This window comes from Diadema setosum, chromosome 20 (assembly GCF_964275005.1).
Source record: "Diadema setosum chromosome 20, eeDiaSeto1, whole genome shotgun sequence".
Taxonomy (NCBI): Eukaryota; Metazoa; Echinodermata; class Echinoidea; order Diadematoida; family Diadematidae; genus Diadema; species Diadema setosum.
Genome location: NC_092704.1, coordinates 19,054,732 through 19,074,991, shown reverse-complemented (window position 1 = coordinate 19,074,991; position 20,260 = coordinate 19,054,732). Strand labels below are relative to the sequence as shown.

Genomic DNA, 20,260 nt, shown 5'->3' with positions numbered 1-20,260 from the left:
GGCGAAACAATCCCATACGTATTTTGTTTTTGCACAGCTAATTTGGGTGGCATGAACTTTTCAGAGATGAACATTCATGCACTTCAGTTTATATGGATGTGAAGATTGAAAACCATTAAAAAAAACCCACACAATTCATGTCAATAGACAGAAATCACTTTGGTTATCTCTGGTTATCTTGCTGGGTGAAGTCTGACAAGGTCAAAAGTCAAAAGGTCAGTGAATATTGAGAGACATTATACTCACAATTTGCCATATGCAGATGAGGTATCACTTGGCATTTTCCTTTGCTGAAGTTATTTCTGCCTACATCTTGACTGTATTTATGGGCTTTTACATCAAATTGGTCATCCTCGTAATGTTTAATTTTCTGAATTAATTTGCGGGTAGTCCCTGGTGAAGGCAGCAGAAGAGTCTGGAGACCAGTATGACGCAGGAAAAGACAAGGATTTAGTGGTGGAGGATGATGGAGTGAAGGAAGAGGTCAAAGATTACATCTTTTCTGCCGGTCAGTCCAAGAGGATTTGGAATGAACTCTACAAGGTATGTTATCTACTCTCCGAAGGACTTTTAATTGCTGACTATCACTCTATAATTATGAATGATTTCCTTAGTACTTTTTAGCTGCTTTCATACCTATCATTAATTTCTCAGCGTAATGTAGTGTCACATATTGTTTGCCTGTAATGCACTGCAAGGAGTTTATACTGTGTCTCATGTTTCCAGTACTTGGATATTTTGATGACTCCCTTCCTGGATGTTCATTCTTCTTCATGGTTTATACATACAGGTTTGTATGTAGTAGTGTTGGTTGTGGATTTCATATGAAATCTTAATTATGGTGCTACAGTAGGAATTAGAGTGTTTGCCTTGTGTCAGAGGAATAGTCATGTATATTTGTGTGACAGATTTCTGCTGTCCTCAAAGAGTCATGTTAGAATTTCAATGTATAGAGAATATAATATTGAATACTATCAAGTGTTACATTGTATATCAAACTCTCTCTGTAAATTCTCAGAATTATTTTCTTTCAGTGTACCTGTGAATGATGAAAATGTGTCATTTCCTATTGTGTAGGTGATTGACTCGTCGGATGTACTAGTCCAGGTCTTAGATGCCCGAGATCCGATGGGAACCAGATCCAAGTACATTGAGAACTACCTGAAGAAGGAGAAACCTCACAAACATCTTGTCTTTGTCCTAAATAAAGTGGACCTTGTGCCGACCTGGGCTACAGTGAGTTAAATGTGAAGCAGAATACAATGCTTTCTATTAGCAAGGAGTCAAATTTTCCAGATCTTATTGCAGTGTTAATTGTTGAATAACACTGATATTGTTTCCTTTTTTTTTTTCCAATTATGCCTTGGTAAGCCAAGATTTTCTTCCATTTTCCATGCACCGGTATTTTTCTTCTTTATATCTGAAGTTAGCTTAGAGTGAAAGCTCTGGTGCCATTCTATTGAGTTTTTGCCATAAAATGACTACAGAACGAAAAACAAAGCAGGAACAACAACAAAAAAAAAAAAGACAGTGTAGCAGACCCAGATTGTTGTGAAGAAGAAACAAGTTTGTATTCTTGTCTAGGCCATAGATACTAAATATGGGTCTGTATTTGGAACCCCCACCACATTAAAATGACATCTGATTGTAAACGTCATGAATGTGTTGTTAGTTGTAATTTTAGTCCAGTGTTTCTGTGAATTAGGAGACAAATGAATTGTAGATGTAAAGGAATCTGGAGATCAAATTTTAAGATTAATATTTAACACTCTAGTAATCAATGGTAACACTCACTGTGGCTTATAGATCAGTTAATGTGATAATCTTCTGCTTTCCCTTCAATTTGAAGTGATTATTATATTTCTGTGTTGATATTTGTTTTTTGAGTGTTATGTGATTTGTGTGTGTGTGTATGACCTGTTGTCTTCCTAGAAACGCTGGGTAGCTGTTCTATCTCATGAATACCCAACTCTAGCCTTCCATGCCAGCATCAGAAATCCATTTGGAAAGGGCGCCCTCATTCAGCTGCTTCGACAATTTGGCAAAGTGAGTTACATTATTGGCTTTTAACAATATATCTTTGAAACTGGTATAATTACCTCTAAAAATCTTTTAGTTAATTTAGAACCGAAACTGTACTTGTTTAGAAATTAAAAAAAAAAATAATATTCATTGGATTTCTGTCAAGTTCCAGTGATTATATAGAGCTTTCATGATGTCTTAGTGCAAAATCGTGACATTCTTATTTAACTGTCAGCTGTATCTGGGAATCAGTTAATGGCTCATTGATTATAACATATATATTTACTATTTCATGTCAGCTAATTTCTCTTGTACACATCAATTCTGCTTTGTGAATTGAGGTTACTTCCTCTTGTGAGAAGTTCATGTAAAGTATACATAGATTATTTTCTTGGTTTGCAAGGGGGAATAGCTGTTTTTGATTTCACATAGTTCTTCCTTACACAAGTATTTTATTTTTTGGCTTGAAGCTGTCTCCTATTTTGCATTGGGATCAGTTCAGCGAACGATAAAAATTGATTTGATGGAATATTACTCGGGTGCCATAGAGTCTCTTTGAATACTGTTGTGTAAAACCAAGTCAGTCTTGAAACCAGCCATTACACACCGCATGTTAAAGACAAAGGGACGTATTAAGACATATTTTACTGATGGTAGAGTGGTATGTGAGAAAGGAAAACTGATATAACAATTTCATATCATCCTGATAAAATGATATTCAGAATGCTAGGAGGCTAGAACTTTTCTTGGTTAGTACATTCACAAACCAATTTAATAATGAGCTTTCATATTCACGAATGATAGTTGTTGTCGTAGTAAATATCATTTACTGGCAATGGAATTTATTCTTCCATTACCTCCTACAGCTCCATGTGGACAAGAAGCAGATAAGTGTTGGGTTTATTGGATATCCCAATGTTGGCAAGAGTTCCATCATTAACACACTGAGGAACAAGAAGGTCTGCAATGTGGCTCCCATAGCTGGCGAGACCAAGGTGGGACCATCGTCATACATCTCTCCTCTCTGTAACTCTGTGATGATTTCACATACATTATCCACTGCTATTACACTAGAGATATAGTAAGGGACTCAGATTCTGGAGAAATGTGTAATATTAATACCAGGGCTGAGAACAGTGTATAGGTCATTTGATGTTTTATCTAGTTCATATGTAATTATGAATACTTGATGTTTCATCTAGTTCATATGTGATTATGAATACTTGATGTTTCATAGTTACTGATCATTTAAGTACATACTTATATCCTCCTACAAAAATTGAATGTCTATGTTTAGTTAATAGCTTGATGTAATTGTATCAACGGTCAAAGGATGAGATAAATAGTAGAATAATCAAATATTGTTCTTGTGATGTATCATTCTTTGTCTCAATGCCAGCCACAAAGAGAAGACTGTAGATGTATTAAAATAAAACATTTACCTGATGAATAATCAAATATTGTTCTTATGATGTATCGTTCTTTGACTCAATGCCAGCCACAAAGAGAAGACTGTAGATATATTACCAATATCAACATTTTAGATGATGAGATGACTTCGATCTGTACCCCTTGCTAATGTGGAACTCAAGCAACTTTCATCAGCTGTGGGTATGTTGTGATCCAAGACATGTTGAACTTCACATTGACCCTATCTGATTATTATTGTTCAATCAGGTATGGCAGTACATTACACTGATGAGAAGGATCTTCCTCATTGACTGTCCAGGTGTGGTCTACCCGTCTGGAGATACAGAGACAGAAATCATTCTCAAGGGAGTGGTCAGTATTCTGGTTGTTTCAAACCTTTATGTTAACTCCCTTATTTTAGGGTGACTATATCACTCTCTTCAGTACAGTCAGTGTTCAATCATGTGCTTTGTATATGACTTTGGTATTGGCAATCCTAGCTTAGGTTACTGATCCAGAGATATTAAGACTGACTTCATCCTTGATGGAGTGATCAGTATTCTTTCTTTCATACTTTGTAAAGAACTTATGGATATGAATTTCTAGAGAAGAATTTGAAATCATTGATTTTTTGTTTTAATTACCAAAATTGATCCAAAACGTACAGTTAAATGTAGTGATCAGTGTTTGATACTGTGAACTGACATGACAGAGTTGAAGTATGTTTGTAGAAACAACAATATTCTTGTATTCATGACATCTGTTTCCATCATGGTAAATGATTTCATCTTACATTCTTTCATAACAATCAGGAAATTAAAAGAAGCAAAAGTTCACATTCTGTTATCAGGAATAATTCACTGATATTACATTAAAAAGAGACTAAATAATTGCTGTGAGCAGATTTCAATTTCCTGAAATGAACTGAAATTCTTAAAGACATAACCTTTGCTATTTTCTGGTCTTGTGGAGTTGTCTTTTGAAACAGCCCAAGTTTTACTGTATTCAGAAATTGTATGTAATAAGTTCACTGTTGACATGTCTTGTGCATGTCTCTGGATCATGAGATATAGCTGTCTGATCAGATAAAGCAACAAACCATTGAAAATTATAGGATTTGAAAATCCGAATGTTAAAGAGAAAATGTTATTGATGTTTGGTTGTGACCCAGGTACGCATCGAGTATGTCAAATCTCCTGAGGATCACATCACTGAGGTGCTGCAGCGAGTCAAACCAGACTACATCCAGAAAACATACAGGATCTCAGACTGGACAGATCATGTGGACTTCTTAGAGAAGCTAGCTCAGAGAACTGGCAAATTACTCAAGGTAACTTCACTTAGTTTTGCCCTTATCATAACATAGTTTTGAAATCTTGTTCCATCTGTTAGTAGTTGAAAACAGAACCTTGTGTGTTGATTCTGAATGTTCCTGTTGTTCACCAGAATGCTTCTGCTTCGCATGCAGGCTCAGTTACAAACTGTGTAACAGTTGGCTATTGACTTGTGTGAGGTATACTGCAGTCCAGGGGCTTGACCATCCAAAGGGTGTGCAAAGATCCCCAAATCTCATCTCCCAAACTTTCTGTAATCATTTGCCCTATGTGGAGTGCCATGAAAGCGAAGTGTGCTGCTCAGGTAACTGCTAGAGACACAGGTCTCTTGTGCTATTGGTTGTTTGTTTGTTTGTTTTTAAAGCCTGCATTGTTTAGAAACTATTTACCGGTACTAAAGATGATAAGAGACCACAGAACAAACTGATATTGCAAGTGAAGTTGATCAAAGCAGCAACACTGTGTACAAGGATAGATTTTGAGCTCTCAAATTCATGTGCATTCCAGTTATTGTTTAATATTGAACCTAGTCACTTTGTTCTATGTATCAACTATTCAATCATGTCCCTACTAGTGGCAGGGTACCAGAAATCTTGTCACACTCCATATCTCTATCCATGCTTTGAATTCAGGGTGGAGAGCCAGACCTCAATGCTGTGTCTAAGATGGTCCTCAATGATTGGCAGAGAGGAAAGATCCCTTTCTTTGTCAAACCTCCCAATTGTGAACAGGTCAGTGCGCCCTCTTGACTTATCAGTTTTCTCCGCCATCCAACTTTCTTCTGCTTCTTTGTGATTCTTGTTCTTTTCACACTATGAACAGGTGTCACAAAATGTATGTTGCATTGATTTTTATGCCTCCGCCACGAAGTGGTGCCGGAGGCATTATGTTTTCAGGTTGTCCGTCCGTCCGTCCGTACGTACGTCCGTCCGTACGTACGTCCGTCCGCTTTCGTTTACGCGATAACTTGAGTAATATTGACTTGAATTCTACCAAACTTGATCCAAGTATAAAGTATGATGGGGCAATTAGTTGATTAGATTTTGGGTGAAATCCGCCAAAGGTCAAAGGTCAAGGTCAAATCATGAAATTGTATCCGTTTACGCGATACTCAAGACTGGATCGAGCAAATTTCACCAAACTTTGTCGGAGGATGATGTATGATGGGACAATTACTTGATTAGTTTTTTTGTGATATCGGACTGAGGTCAAAGGTCAAAGATCAAGGTCAAATCCTGAAATTTATCTGTTTACGTGATAACTCAAAACTGGATGAAGCAGCTTTCACCAAATTTGGTCCAAGGATGATGTATGATGGGACAATTAGTTGAGTAGATTTTAGTGACATTGACAAGAGGTCAAAGGTCAAAAGGTCAAGGTCAAATGCTAAAAATGTTGCTATTTCCCCCAATATCTATGCAATGCCCTAAGGTATTTTCTTGAAACTTGGTGTAGTCATGTACTACTGCATAAAGAATCTCCAGAGAGAGTTTCATGTCATAAGGTCAAAGGTCAAAAGGTCAAAGGTTAGGTGAAAATGTTGTAATATCACTTTTCTCTCAAATGGTTCAATGTATCTTTATGGAACGTGGTACATATGCATGTACTGACTGGCAGAGATTATCTAGGGAATTTAGGGGTCAAAGGTCAATAGTCATGGGGTCAAAGGTCAAGGTCAACTCCTCAATATTTTACTATTTCCCTCATATACTAGTATACAAAATGCTCGCATTATTAGTTTTCACACTTACAGTAATATATACATGCATTACCTAATGGAGATTCTCCAGGAAATTTCCCGCCAGAATGTCAAAGGTCAAAGGTTAAGGGTCAAAGGCCAGGTTTCAATGCCCCCCCCCCCAAAAAAAAAAAAAAAAAAAATCTATTTTGTACTGTAATTACACTCTTTCTTCATACCTTGGAAATTACTCAATGCATAAACTTATAAAAGGGTCCGTCAGAATTCAAGTAAAAATTCTCAATTCCCCAAATATGTGTACCTGCACTCTTCGACAATTATAGCAAACTCTGTTCAAGGAAACTGTCATGGATCACACATTGTGAAGACATTGTACTATACGCCTATTGGGAGAATCATGCATTATGGCGGAGGCATCAGTCGCCGTAGCGACATTTCTAGTTTTTTGGGTTTTTTTTTTTAGACCAAAGTATGAGGAACTCTGGAGACAACAAAAAGGGCAAAAACTCTCAGACCCGTTTACAGTGCAGGGCTGGGGCGAGCCCGGGCCGAGCCGCAGCTGAGCCCGGCCGCAATTGCGGTACTCGGCCCCACAATTTTGTTCATTTACAGTGGAGGGCTCAGCCCGGGCTTTTAATTCAAACCTTTCAATATTTTGTCGTAGTGGCGCTCTGCTTGTAAACAAACACTATTATTGGGAGCGCGCCAGTGGCAGTTTGGTACTGCATTTGGCCCAGTTTGCGTTTACAGTGAGAAAAAGCTGGGCTCGGCAATGGACTACCTCCAGAGCTTGGCCAAATGCGCGGCCGATTTTGGTACCGCATTTGGCCTTTTGCGCGTTTACAGTGAAATGAAGGCCGGGCTCGGCCACAGCCGAGCCCAGCCTTTTCGCTCACTGTAAACGGGTCATAGATTATGTGACAACAGGTTGCTGTATATATGATGAAAAACAAATAAATGCATATAGCATGGCCTTTATGTTTTGGAAAAGAATGGTTCTTGTGTTTGCCAGTAGATATCCTGTTGCACAGAGACTTTCTTTTGGTTGTAAACGAAAGGAAAGTCTTTAAAGTTAAGCACTCTAATCAGCTGAAGGCCAAGTTGTTGGTCAGTTTTTGACATCCAATGTATCATTCCATTTATAACTGTAGTGTGTTACCAGTGAGACTCTATTAGAACATGTGCTGGTGCATTACACAATCTTTTGTTCAGACTCATCGTGTATTTGTGAATTGTTTGCCTGTTGATGAAATAATTAAGTTATCCTTGTATTGATGTAAACTAGGACTAGAGAAGTATTTTTTTACAAAAACTCATTTGCCTTGCTCACAGGATACAAGGGAAACAAGAAAAACAGGGGAATCCAGTGAGAAACCAAGTAACACAAGGACATCCGTGCCTGAGAAAAAGGTCAAGGGAGTGAGGCAGGACCTGAGAGAAGTAAACATTGGACCTGAATTCACAGAAGAGGACTTACAGCCTTCTGGCGACCAAGATGATCAGTCAAATGAGGAGGAAGATGACAGAATGGAGGAAGAGGAGGAGGAGGAGGAGGAGGAAGAAGAAAAGGAGGATGCAGATGGAAAGAAGGAAGAGGGGGGAGTGGAGAAGGTTATATCCAATAATAAGAGGAGGCAGCTAGGGCCATCAGATTCATCAGTGATCTCTGTGAAGAGAACAAGGATTGGTGAAGGCAATGCTGACATCTCATTTGGTCCAAGTGCTTTCCTCAGCACCAAGAACAAGAAGCTTCTAGCTGGAGTTCTGAAGGAGAAGAAGAACAAAGAACAAAGAGAGGAAGAAGAGGAGAGGAGAAAAGAAGCACCTTCAACCAAGAAGCAGAGCACAAGAGGTACACTATACATTGATATTTATTGTATCTATACCCATGAACATCTATTCTCCATTTGCTGCGAAATGTTAAATTAAAGACAGGTCTTGAATCCCTGTGTATGTGCTCTTAAATTTATCTCTATTGTTCTAATATGAAATTTTATTTTGCATCTTCTTTGATATTAGTGAGCTTTAAATCTGCATCCGAACACTATAGATGACGCTATTAGGCAGAAAACGGTGTTCTCCACATGGGTGAGGCAGCTGTTTCCATTGTCCAACCCAGGAAGAGGCGTAGTCTTATCGTTCGTGTCACAGATCTAAAGCTCTCTAATGTTTTAGATTTCAGAATAAAGTGGAGATCAAAAGTGTGAATTTGGTCCCTTCATGCTTTGGATAACAGAAGGCTTCTGATTTACAGGGATTCCAATAAAGTACTGAGCAAATTAAACATCAGATGTCTGGCAGTGATTGTTGAAATGATTTTGAAGACCAACACTGAGTTGAAAGAGATGTTTCTGGATCGTTTGAATTATCTGCAATTTTCTTATTTTGTTTTTTTATTCTTTTTCACCTTTCATAAAGTATAGAACCTTTCTAATTTTGACATACAACCTGAGGTGTTTTCAAGGAAAGTTCCAGTCCATTTGCAAGAATGTGAAAAAAGTTCAGTCCAACAAACAGAAGACTTTAATATTTACTGTAGTCTGATGAAGCTGAATTTGGTAATTCTAAATATTGCTAATAATTCACTGGATTTCAATGAAACTTTAACAGTTCTATGTGAGGAAATTTGCCGAATTTGTCAAGGTGAGAATGTATAGTGGCCTTTCATGTTGAATTATCTGCATTTTTTATTTGATTTATCTGCATTTTTCTTGTTTGTTTTTTTTTATTCCTATCAACTTTCATAAAATATAGAACCTTTCTGATTTTGACATACACCTGAGGTGTTTTCAAGGAAAGTTCCAGTCCATTTGCAAGAATGTAAAAAAGTTCAGTCCAACAAACAGAAGACTTCAATTTGTACTGTAGTCTGATGAAGCTGAATTTGGTTATTCTAAAAATTGCTAATATTTCATGGGATTTTAATGAAACTTCAACAGTTCTATGTGAGGAAATTTGCTGAATCTGTCAAGGTGGGCATGTATAGTGGCATTATTTTTTAAAAGCTGTGAGAGTAATAGGGATATACATTAAATAGTGTTGCTCTTGAATTTCCTGCTGTTATGACTGGCTGGTGACTTACTGTATTTATCATTTCTTCCACAGCTAAGTCATTAGGATCTTACTGTCCCCTTGGTAGTGATGAGGAGGAGGCTGATGTCCCTAGCAAAAAGAAGAAGAGATACTTTGATGAGGACAAACCAGAGAGCAAAAAGAAATTGACCTCAAAGCAGGTAATATATCTCTTTTGATGATGGACAGATTTTACTCAGTTATACATTGCAGTGTTGATCTTCCATGCTGATGAGAACATCTCAACTTTCATCTTGTTTGCTAGCAGTCAAAATATGTTGAGATTATTTGCTCACCAAAGAAGAAGCATTAAGAAATATGACACTTTTTCTCAATCAAATAGAACTACAGGGTTGAATTTCCTTTGCAATGTCAGAATTTCAGCAGTTTAGTTGGAGAATATTTGCAAACTCTGGCTAGACCTAATACATAGCAAAAAGTGCAATATATTGTCAACTTTTCACTCCTTGCTGGTGAGGTAACATATGGTGAGGTTGTCACCATTCTATAAATATTCGAAGAATAGCATAAATCTACTTTCATGAAAGCTTTGCTCTAGAAACACTTGCCATAATGGGTCATACTTTCAACAGCTGTTTTTAGAACAGGACCTCTACTGATACAATATGATTAATCCAATCTCAGATTTTTTTTTTATTTTTATTGAGTTATTTTCTATGAAATATCTCTTCTTTTATTCATGTTCCTAGAAAAGGGATTGCATACACCCATTGAGGCGATTTTAGGTCATTTTGTATTTATGACAGTAGCAAGTATTTGATTTATATTGAGTCACAATTTTAAAATGGCACCAAAAAAAATCCTAATTTGACCTTAATTATTGCTAATAATTCTGTTTCGGGTTTGTGTCTGTGTGTGTATGTATGTGTCTGTCTGTCTGACTTACAGAGACGGAGACTGGCAAGGGAAGAGAAATCCAAGAAGACTGGTCAACACTTCTACACCACGGCCAACGTCAAGAACCGAAACCGCTCAAAGAGAAACAAATGAAGAGAGTGTGATCCTGTTTCTCTGAGACAAGGACTGTTCCACATAATGAAATAGTTTTGTGGAGTAACTTGGCATGGAATACTGTATCATGCGCCATATATTTCACGAGTCTAAATTTTCACGAATCGGAAATCCCTGACGATTTCGCGAGTGGTTAAATTCGCGATCGTGGAGTCTTGTTCTGAAAGGAGAATTGTACACGCGTGTGTCACATCCACATCGGAATCAGAGTCAATATTTTTGCATGTCTTTAATTTCGCGAATAGCACCTGACTCGTGGAATATCCGAAAATAAAAACCTCGCGAAATATCCGGCATATACAGTATGATATCACAACAAGTATTACCTCAGTATGATTCACATCAAATTGAGAATCAACTCATTGATATTAAGAAACACACACACACAGTAAGGTGGTGGTCTATTGTCATACGAAGTGATATCGTGGATGAAACTGGACTCATTGCTGTCACTCTGAGAAAAATATTCTCTTTGAGTATGTGAGGTGCCATTAGTTGCTTTTTGACACACTCGTGAAATGTTGTGACAGGGAAACATGCATGAGATATGAGAGAACTCGGTCATTGTAAGATGACTTGCCATGGTTCAGTCTTTTGGTCTGTACTCTGCCTCATAGTAAAGTTTATTGACCTCACACAGTCTTGCTAGAGTTTTAGTTCTCACTTGGATGATGCTGCTTGATAAGAGGTGTTTGCATTGTTCCCATAGTGTGCCCTCAGACATCTGTGCATTATCAAACTTTAAAGCAAGAAAGGGTGTAACAAGTTTCTGGCTGTCTGGAGTTCAGTTATCATTTCCAATCAGTATAAAACATTACCTTTTTTAACTAGAAGAAAAAAGGATTTTATGTAGCCAACACTTTTGTCATACTTCCAGGGAATGGCTCAGGATAATTTGGTTTGCTTCTAAAATCACATCAAATCCATATACCCAGCCCTGTTCCTGTAATGAAAGTGCAATGAGCTGTTCAAAGCCTAACCCATTCATATTTGAAGTGGACTAGACCCATCCACTATACTTCACTCTTCCATAATGAGCATTCACAACAAAAAATGTAATGCAATGCTTTTGTGCTCGTAAGTAAATAACCCACAAGTGAATTTATGGTGCAGACCCTCTTTCACGTTCAGTGATGTATGTGAACATGGCCAAACTAAATGAATACTCCAAATGCATGTTTTTATAAATCACATTATTTCTGATGCAACGATCTATAGTGATGCATCTTGTCATGTCATTATTTATGTATTACAGTTTGCAATGACTTGAATTATGTTATTACAGCACTTATAACACCTCTTTTCACAGACATGTAATTTTATGTCTTTTCATTGTTCTGCTTGTGCAGGGTATCAGGTATAACAATGAAATTTCCTATCATACAAAATTTCTCTATGTTTGCATTTATTTTCTAAATGCTCGTGGCCTTCTGCAATCAGCAGTGAGTGTGTAAGTTTATATGTTCAGGTAACATTGTGAATGAATTTCCTGCTCTCAGACATGCTCTGTGATTAGTTGTCTACTCTCTTCCACTGAGTTTCTCTCAGCAAGATTATGGAGCTGTAATTATTTCATAATGATTCACTTCATGGGCCCTCAGTCCAGGAATTCCATTATGGAAGAAAATGACAAACAAGGAGACCCGACTTACGGTGTGTTTATGTAAAAATTTTCTGAGGCAGCATCGCGATCCTAAATGCGTTTTAGGCATTTTCGGGAGAAAGATATACACAACCATGTTTTCAATCATGTTTAAAAACACCAATTTGAAATGCCATTCAAAGGGCCATTTAAAAGGCATGTGAGACCATGATCATCTTTCTGCAAGCATATAAACACAATGCCATTTTGAAACGCGTTTCTCTGAGCTGCCAAGGTTAACTTCCAGTATACTGTACACAACGTTGTTTAAAAAAAAAAAAAAAAAAAAAAATGCATGCCTCAGTTTGACCTCCACTTCGCTGGTAGAACCCTGCAGCTCCTCAGTGACAACACTAAAATCGCCATTATAAATGCAGCATGCTGGGAATCACGTTTCAAGCCACGTTCGTAATCACCATTCAAAACTCATTTTGAAACGTGATTCTCTCTCTCAAGTTAGATAAATGCAGCCTATACAATGTATCACCTAAGGATGGTAATTTGTGATCTTGCTACAGATAGGCACGAATGTAAGGAGTAACTTTCTTTGGTCTACAAAACTATGGCCCAGCTACCTTAGGCAAAGACACAGACCCACAATGTCCTCTGTGCTTTCAAAGCAATACTAGTACAGTACAATCTACACTGTATACAGAAATTACAGATCTCTTGATCTGGTGAAGGCAATGTCATTTTGTCATAACAGATATTCTCCAGGTCTGTCAATTCAAGTGAACTGGTGACTATTCTACAGACCTATCGGATTTCACAGTAAACTAGCGATGAAATGTCTTTGTTGGTAATGATGTTACTGAATTCATGAGTTGTTTATTCATTTATTTAAACTTCAAAGAGTATACTTTGTACATATCCACAGTTATTTGGACCCTGCCGTTAGCAAGCTTTAGATCTGCAACACAAATACTAATCAATGCAGCCTCCTGGGTTGGACAGTGGAAACAGCTGTCTCTTACATATGCAGAACACCATTTTTGTCTAATTAGCATCGTCTTCTTAGCATTCACGTTGCAGATCTAAAGCTCGCTATTCACTCAGACGAGGAAAACATCAAAATTTAAAATTTCCTCTGAATGATACATAGTGTTGATGTGTAAAGAATCCTTTGGAAGCTATGAGATAAGGTGTGAGTAAAGCACAGACCATCAAAAGCTACCCTGAAACATACAACATGAGGTGAATAGGGAATTCCCTATTGATATTGATCTCATAGCTGCCATAGAAAGTGAAAGCTTCCATAATACCAGAGAGTGTGATGTTGCAATGTTAGAGGTGATATGTCTTAATCAATGTGAGAGTTGATTGTAGTAAAACAGAGTGACCATGAGATGTGTAGTACACCGTGCAATGTACCACTGTATGAAGCATTGTATACTGGTACATGTGTTGTGTACTACACGTAGTACATATATTGCGAACAAAATCTGCTGTAACTGACACGAAAGATCTTCAATTTTGAGACTACAGCTTGTGAAGTAAACTGGAAGTGTGATAGTGAACTTAAATTCCTGTGATTTCATGTGGGAACGAAATGTTTTAATTGTACTGTCTGCTCATAGTCTTGAAAGATATTGTAATAAAATGTATCCTGCATTCAAAATGTGTATTTTTATGTTTTTGTGTAAATATATATTTAATATGTTTGCAAAACTCAGATATGTGTTATGAAGAACACTCCATGTCTTTAGAGGTTTTCAGTCAAAATGTAATTTGTTGACTTACGCGATTTGTTGACTTATGCGAGGCTTACTGTGTAAACTGTATCATGATAATGCTGAATTCAATGAATAGAAGTAGAATTAGACATGCTATACCAAACATTTCCCGCCAGCACTTGTAGATCAAACTCTCTAAAAGCAGAAGGAAATTGTGAACCTCGATAAACAGGTCAGGACCTAAAGCCACGGCAATTACCTTGTGAGAGTCCATGAACAAAGAAATGGAGAGTTGGATAGAGTTGGGACCTGCAAAATCACTTTGTCATAAGAAGGATTTCTTATACAACCTCTTCATAACAAGATTCCACAACCTGTTTTTTCTTGAGAGAAGGAAAGGTGAAGTATAGAAAGAATGGAAAGAAGGAAAGAGGAAGGAGAGAAGAAAAGGTCAGGAGTGACTGAAAGGGAGATGAAAATGGAAAGGGGAAAGGAGAGAAAGAAAGGAAAGAGTATCGAGGATGCAGACTAGGGAGAGAGATCTTATGGGCTAGTAGTAGATGAAAGCCTAGTGTACTACTACAAACAGGTGTGTAGATGAACAGATAAACAGAATAAACAGAATGCATGATGTGTGAGTGTGTGTGTGTGTGTGTGTGTGTGTGTGTGTGTGTGGAGGGGGCGGGGTTGTGAGTAAAACATAAAAGATGGAAAAGTATTGTGAGCTAGCTGCCGCACTAGCTCCTTCACTCATTCCTTTCCATGCTCATCTTCGGAAGGAGGAAGAAAGAAGTCCACCCTGCTCTGTAGACTAATATCTTGGCCGCTAACAGATATTTGTTTCGTATTGTACCGTCCTCCACCCTACCAACCTTGCTGATCATGCTAAAGCGATCTGGTGGTGCGACTCACTGTTGATGGCATATTAAACTCTGTCAAGTCATTCAACATACAGAATGACTGACTACTGCGCTGATGACACGCGATTTTTTTCCCCTTGTCGGTGATCCTAAAGCTGCAGGTAAACGAAATGGTTACGCCAGCGGCGGAACAAGATTTATGGTTGTCAAACAGGAAGCTGTCTTCTGTCTCTTAGCCTTGTATCTTTAATCCTAACACTATCATTATATACTTCTGTAAATCCCTAGATTCTATGTTATCTATTATTAAATCTTTAAGAATGTGAATTTGAATGGCACACAAGAGGACCACAGATTGAAGAGTAATCATACTGATGTGATATATTTCCAACACTGTAGATAAAATGATATACACGATGTACTCCTTGGGAAGTTGATCATGCTGCTACAATGTGTGTGTGTGTGTGTGTGTGTGTGTGTGTGTGTGTGTGAGCGTGTATGTGTGTGTGTGTGTGTGTGTGTGTGTGTGTGCGTGTGTGTGTGTGTGTGTGTGTGTGTGTGTGTGTGTGTGTGTGTGTTTGAATGGGGTGGGGTGATAGGTAACGTGCAGTGTGAATAGATATACTTACAGGAGATTGGAAGAGACATTCAATGTTTGACAAATTCAAGATTTGAAATGGCACAAAGGCCACTTGATTTAAATTCCAACATTCTTGGTGACAATTAAAATCGAAATTTGAAGTCAGTCGGCTGTTTATATGTATTCCTTATAGATGAGGGGAGGATGTCGAGTTTTCAGACAGTGAGTCTATTAGGACTACTCTTTGCAGCAACGTGATTATTAATGGTTTCTTTATATTATTTTATTATAACTTGCTATAAATTGATTTTCATCTGCATGTTTTGATAATATGAGTGAGTATTGATCCTTGAAGAATATATTACTAATTTGTCCCCGCCGAACGAGTTCGAGCAGGGGACTATGAAACGGGCTCCGTACGTGTGTGTGTCTGTGTGTCCGTCCGTCTGTCCGTCTGTCCGTCCGTCTGTGCGTCCGTGTGTGATCAAAATGTTCAAAATGCTACTCCTTCGCCATTTCTAACCCGATTTTGATTCTGCTTGCTTTATATGATAGCACTACATGGGAGCTTTGAAACTTCTACACAGAATTTCAGTCGTGACCTTTGACATTGACCTTTGACCTATATTGTACATTTTGCTTCAAAATGCTACTCCTTTGTCATTTCTAACCCGATTTTTGATTCCGTTTGCTTTATATGATGGCACTATTGAGGGCTTCAAAACTTCTACACAGAATTTTGACCTTTGACTTCTTTGACCTTTGACCTTGATTTTTGACCTATATTGTACATTGCCTACAAAATGCTACTCCTTCGCCATTTCTAACCCGATTTCGATTCCGTTTGCTTTATGTAATGGCACTAGGTGAGGGCTTCAAAACTTCTACACAGAATTTTGACCTTTGACTTCTTTGACCTTTGACCTTGATTTTTTACCTATATTGTACATTGCCTACAAAATGCTACTCCTTCGCTATTTCTAACCCGATTTCGATTCTGTTTGCTTTATGTGATGGCACTAGGTGAGGGTTTCAAAACTTCTACATAGAATTTTGACCTTTGACTTCTTTGACCTTTGACCTTGATCTTTTTACCTATATTGTACATTTTGCTACTAAATGCTACTTCCGGCGGGGACATATATTACGCACCGCGTAATTTCTACTTTTCCTTGTTTTCAATTTGCTATTAACCATTGTTGATATTAATGATGATAATAGTATTACATTTGTATAACAATTCTAGTGATGAGAGGAAGCCACGAAGAGGAGGAAGAAGACGAAACACCAACTAATCTCCTCTCTAGTACTCAGTATACCAATGAGCCACTCCATCCCCTGCCCCAACCTAAAGGTTGATATACCAGCTGTGCAGCTAATGGTATACAGGTCGGATGACTGTCCAATGACTCATGACTCAAAGAGAGATTGGAAAAGAGATGGAGAGAGGGGGGAAGAGAGATCAGTATCTGTTTAAATGATGCATGTTCCAAGTATATCATGGCAAATTATAAGGGATATTTTATCTTGCTCAATTTATTCTATAGCTATTACAATTATTCTTTGTTCATTCATTTATGTCATACATAATACATGTTTCATGTATTATATCATCACCATTATTCATTTGTAAATTTCTTTATTCATTTTCTTTTCAGTCACTGTATTTCATTTGGGAGGAAACAGTCTGGTTTTGGACATAGAGGAAATGGGGAGACAGAGAGGGAGACAGACATACTAACACAAACACAGATTCAAAGAGAAAAAGCGATAGAAGACTAATACCTTATCACCAGAAAGCCGTCACGATGTGTAATAAATGAGTTGTGTAAGTATGTGTACCACTTTCACTTTGATGAAGGATGTGAAAGCTCATAGTGTGCACATCAACAGCTTTGTTTTTAGCAAGGATATCTCCTTGGTTTTCTTCAAGCCGCCATGGATTATTATAATTGAATGTTATCTCCTACTGATGGTGTAAGACTATGTTATCCTGGCTATCAGATTGATTAACGAGTTCAAAAGATGATGCACGACGCTATGTTTTTACTCAGACCCATACATGTAGAGAAATTAAAACCTTATTTTCTAAAATGGTTACATCATAATATATATATATGCCATTTCTTATAGAGCTGGTTGTCATATGCATTCTTTTTGGTGTCTTATGTATAAACAAGGGATTGACCCTTTTCATCATATTGTATCTTAATGTAGGTTGTCATTGTTCTTTTTATTTCGCAAAGGCTTTAATTTTAAACAGATTTTACGCATGACCTTGCAACTTAAGTATGACAGTCATTTCTACAAATTAATTTTTTCAATTTTTTTTTCCTTGTCAGCCTCATCGCCATGCAGAGAAGAGTGATTATTACTAATAGGAAAGTTTGGTATGTAATATAAAACTACATATAGTCTGATCCAATTAACGTTTGCAATTGATTATGTGTTGCTATGTAATATACATGCGGATTACATGAGTGAGCAAGTCTTCTGGTTGAAGAGGAAACTTGTTTCTTCTTAATGGACGTGCAGGAACTTTAAGTTCATAATATGAAATTCCCCTTTTCATTCCATGCATTTGCACCTTGTATTTGTTGTCATAGCTCTGGCTACATAAAAGACCCTAGATGTGAGCTGCCCCACCTCAACGATCCCATTCAAAGAGAACTCACCGGCGGTCTTTTCGTTCAATCATCACTCTTCAGGCCCGTATAGTATTTATAGGGAGAAAGTTGTACGCTCAATATTTTTTATACCATGTTGGAATTCAGACAATCCACAGCCACAGTCTGAGGAAGATATTGGACAATCACGCAGTTCAAAGGTATTACTATGATACTATCTGGTATAGCTCAGCAGACCTCCCTGATATCGTAGATAATTTGTCGAGTTTGGTTATTCAATGTGTACTTCCCTCTCCATAAAGCTTTGCAGCAATTCGTGATGCAGATGTTGGCAGAAAGATGAAAAGGTAGTATATGATAAAAGGAATTTCACAAACTTTCCTTTCTTTTGAAAGGTACACATTCCATTGACATGTAGCTGAGATGTTATAAAAGACAACTAATTTACTCCCTTCTATATACAAGCAGTCTTTTGAAGTCAAACATGGTCTGAGTTGAGATCTATATCCATGCACCACTATGTAACACCATGGTTAGGGTTGTCATACAGTAGTCAACTTCAAAATCATTTGTAGCATGAAATGCATGCTTTCACAGAATTTTGAAAAGGTCGGAGGGATGTAGAATAAGCAACCACTACAAAACTATAGGCCCTTCAATAAAGTAAGTTTTCATGACCTCTATTGATATGAAATTCGTCACACCAACGCAATTCAACACGTATAGTATGTTATCTAGGTGACAGAATGGTTTCAATCCTGGCAAAATGGTTGAAATTTTGTGTTGATTTTAGAGCAGTTAGGTCAAGTTCTCTGGTGATATCGTAGTGAAATTTGAATGAAATTCCCTTTATGAAATTATACCATTTTGACGTATCACATTTTCCCTGTTGGGTTGCACATGCCAGTAACTCTTTGAGAGATTGTGCAAGTTTCCTCGAAATTCATAAGGAATGTTTCTTCGATCTGCCTGCATTATTCGTTCACACATGAGCCTGCTTGACACAATACGCATCGTGACACATTGTGGTGCTTTCCCTTACTCCACTATAGCAAACACCAGACAATACCTAAAACATGATATCTATATGCCGCCACCTTGAGTTGTGGAATCTTTTGTGTGATTTTTGACACCCGTCTACAACACATTGTTATTGTAAGAACTGCGTGATAGAATGGTGGTGTTTGTCTGTGACATCACGTGCCACGTTTTATTGAAACCATATTTTATGCATGCAGACTATTATCAGCAGGTGACTTTTAGTGATTCGCATGGAAACAATTATTCTAATGACTGATTGGAGGATGATGTATACATGTATGCATCCGTGTGTTGTTGTAGATTCATGCATTACCTAGGACTATCATAGAAATTGCGAGCAGATGTATGTTTAAATTATTGAGTGTGTAATATACAGCTCTAACTTTTACACTTAGAACAGGGCCAGAAGTATAAAAGACATTTTCTGTAGAGGCGAAAGGGACTCCCCATGCATGCCCCCTATGCCTCACTGAATTTTCATTGTAGTGCACCGTATAGTATACTCACATTGTATCAAACTTATAATAATATTATATGACATCACCTCCTGCACCACAAAACCAACAAAGACTCGCCAAACATGGAATCTTAGTTAATGGCAGATTCTAAAAGAGCAGACTATAAAGTTTTAAAGATAATGATGTATAACTCAATTCAAATGGACTCTTCTATGAACCAGTCTAAATAATGGAAAGAAGGCACACACTCTGGAAAGGTCGCGGTATACATAGGAAAAGATATATTGAAGGGGTTTCCTGTGCACTGTGCATTGAATGTTACAAAAAACAAAAAACAAATAGAATGTAAAACTCCACAGCAGCAATGAAGGGATTAACAAATTAGGCTGAAACTGAGCTTGCTCTATCACAACACATTCAATACCCATGACTAATACCAACTTAGCAGAAGCATCATCCCTTCAACGGTTATGACAGTGAGTGTCGAGAGAGTGTGTAAAGGGTAAAGGGAAATGAAAAGGGGAATGCAAGACGTACCTATTATATTTTACCAAAAAAAAAGTGTTCGGTGAAAAACTGCTAAACACACACGCACACACACACACACACACACACACACACACACACACACACACACACACACACACACACACACACACACACACACACACACAATTTTGCATTCGTTTCATGATCCCAAACTTTAGAATAATATAGAAGAATTTTATAATCACTTTTTTCCAGAAAACATGAAAAACTAAAGATTGACTACTATAGGTTGATCTGTTTCACCTTTTTAGTCCTCACGTA

The 20,260-nt window shown here is 37.6% G+C and overlaps 1 protein-coding gene across 1 annotated transcript in view; it reads left to right on the top strand.

Annotated features, from left to right (window-relative positions):
* LOC140244093 (uncharacterized) overlaps positions 1–13,823 on the top strand; it is a 33,186-nt gene extending 19,363 nt beyond the window's left edge. Inside the window, exons 6-15 of the mRNA XM_072323741.1 lie at positions 391–543; positions 1,078–1,236; positions 1,933–2,046; positions 2,889–3,017; positions 3,700–3,804; positions 4,604–4,762; positions 5,399–5,497; positions 7,798–8,317; positions 9,571–9,698; positions 10,447–13,823. Of these exons, the coding sequence (XP_072179842.1) occupies positions 391–543; positions 1,078–1,236; positions 1,933–2,046; positions 2,889–3,017; positions 3,700–3,804; positions 4,604–4,762; positions 5,399–5,497; positions 7,798–8,317; positions 9,571–9,698; positions 10,447–10,548 (1,668 nt within the window). The 3' untranslated portion in view covers positions 10,549–13,823. The remainder of the gene's footprint in view (positions 1–390; positions 544–1,077; positions 1,237–1,932; positions 2,047–2,888; positions 3,018–3,699; positions 3,805–4,603; positions 4,763–5,398; positions 5,498–7,797; positions 8,318–9,570; positions 9,699–10,446) is intronic.
* The last annotated feature ends 6,437 nt before the right edge of the window (positions 13,824–20,260 follow it).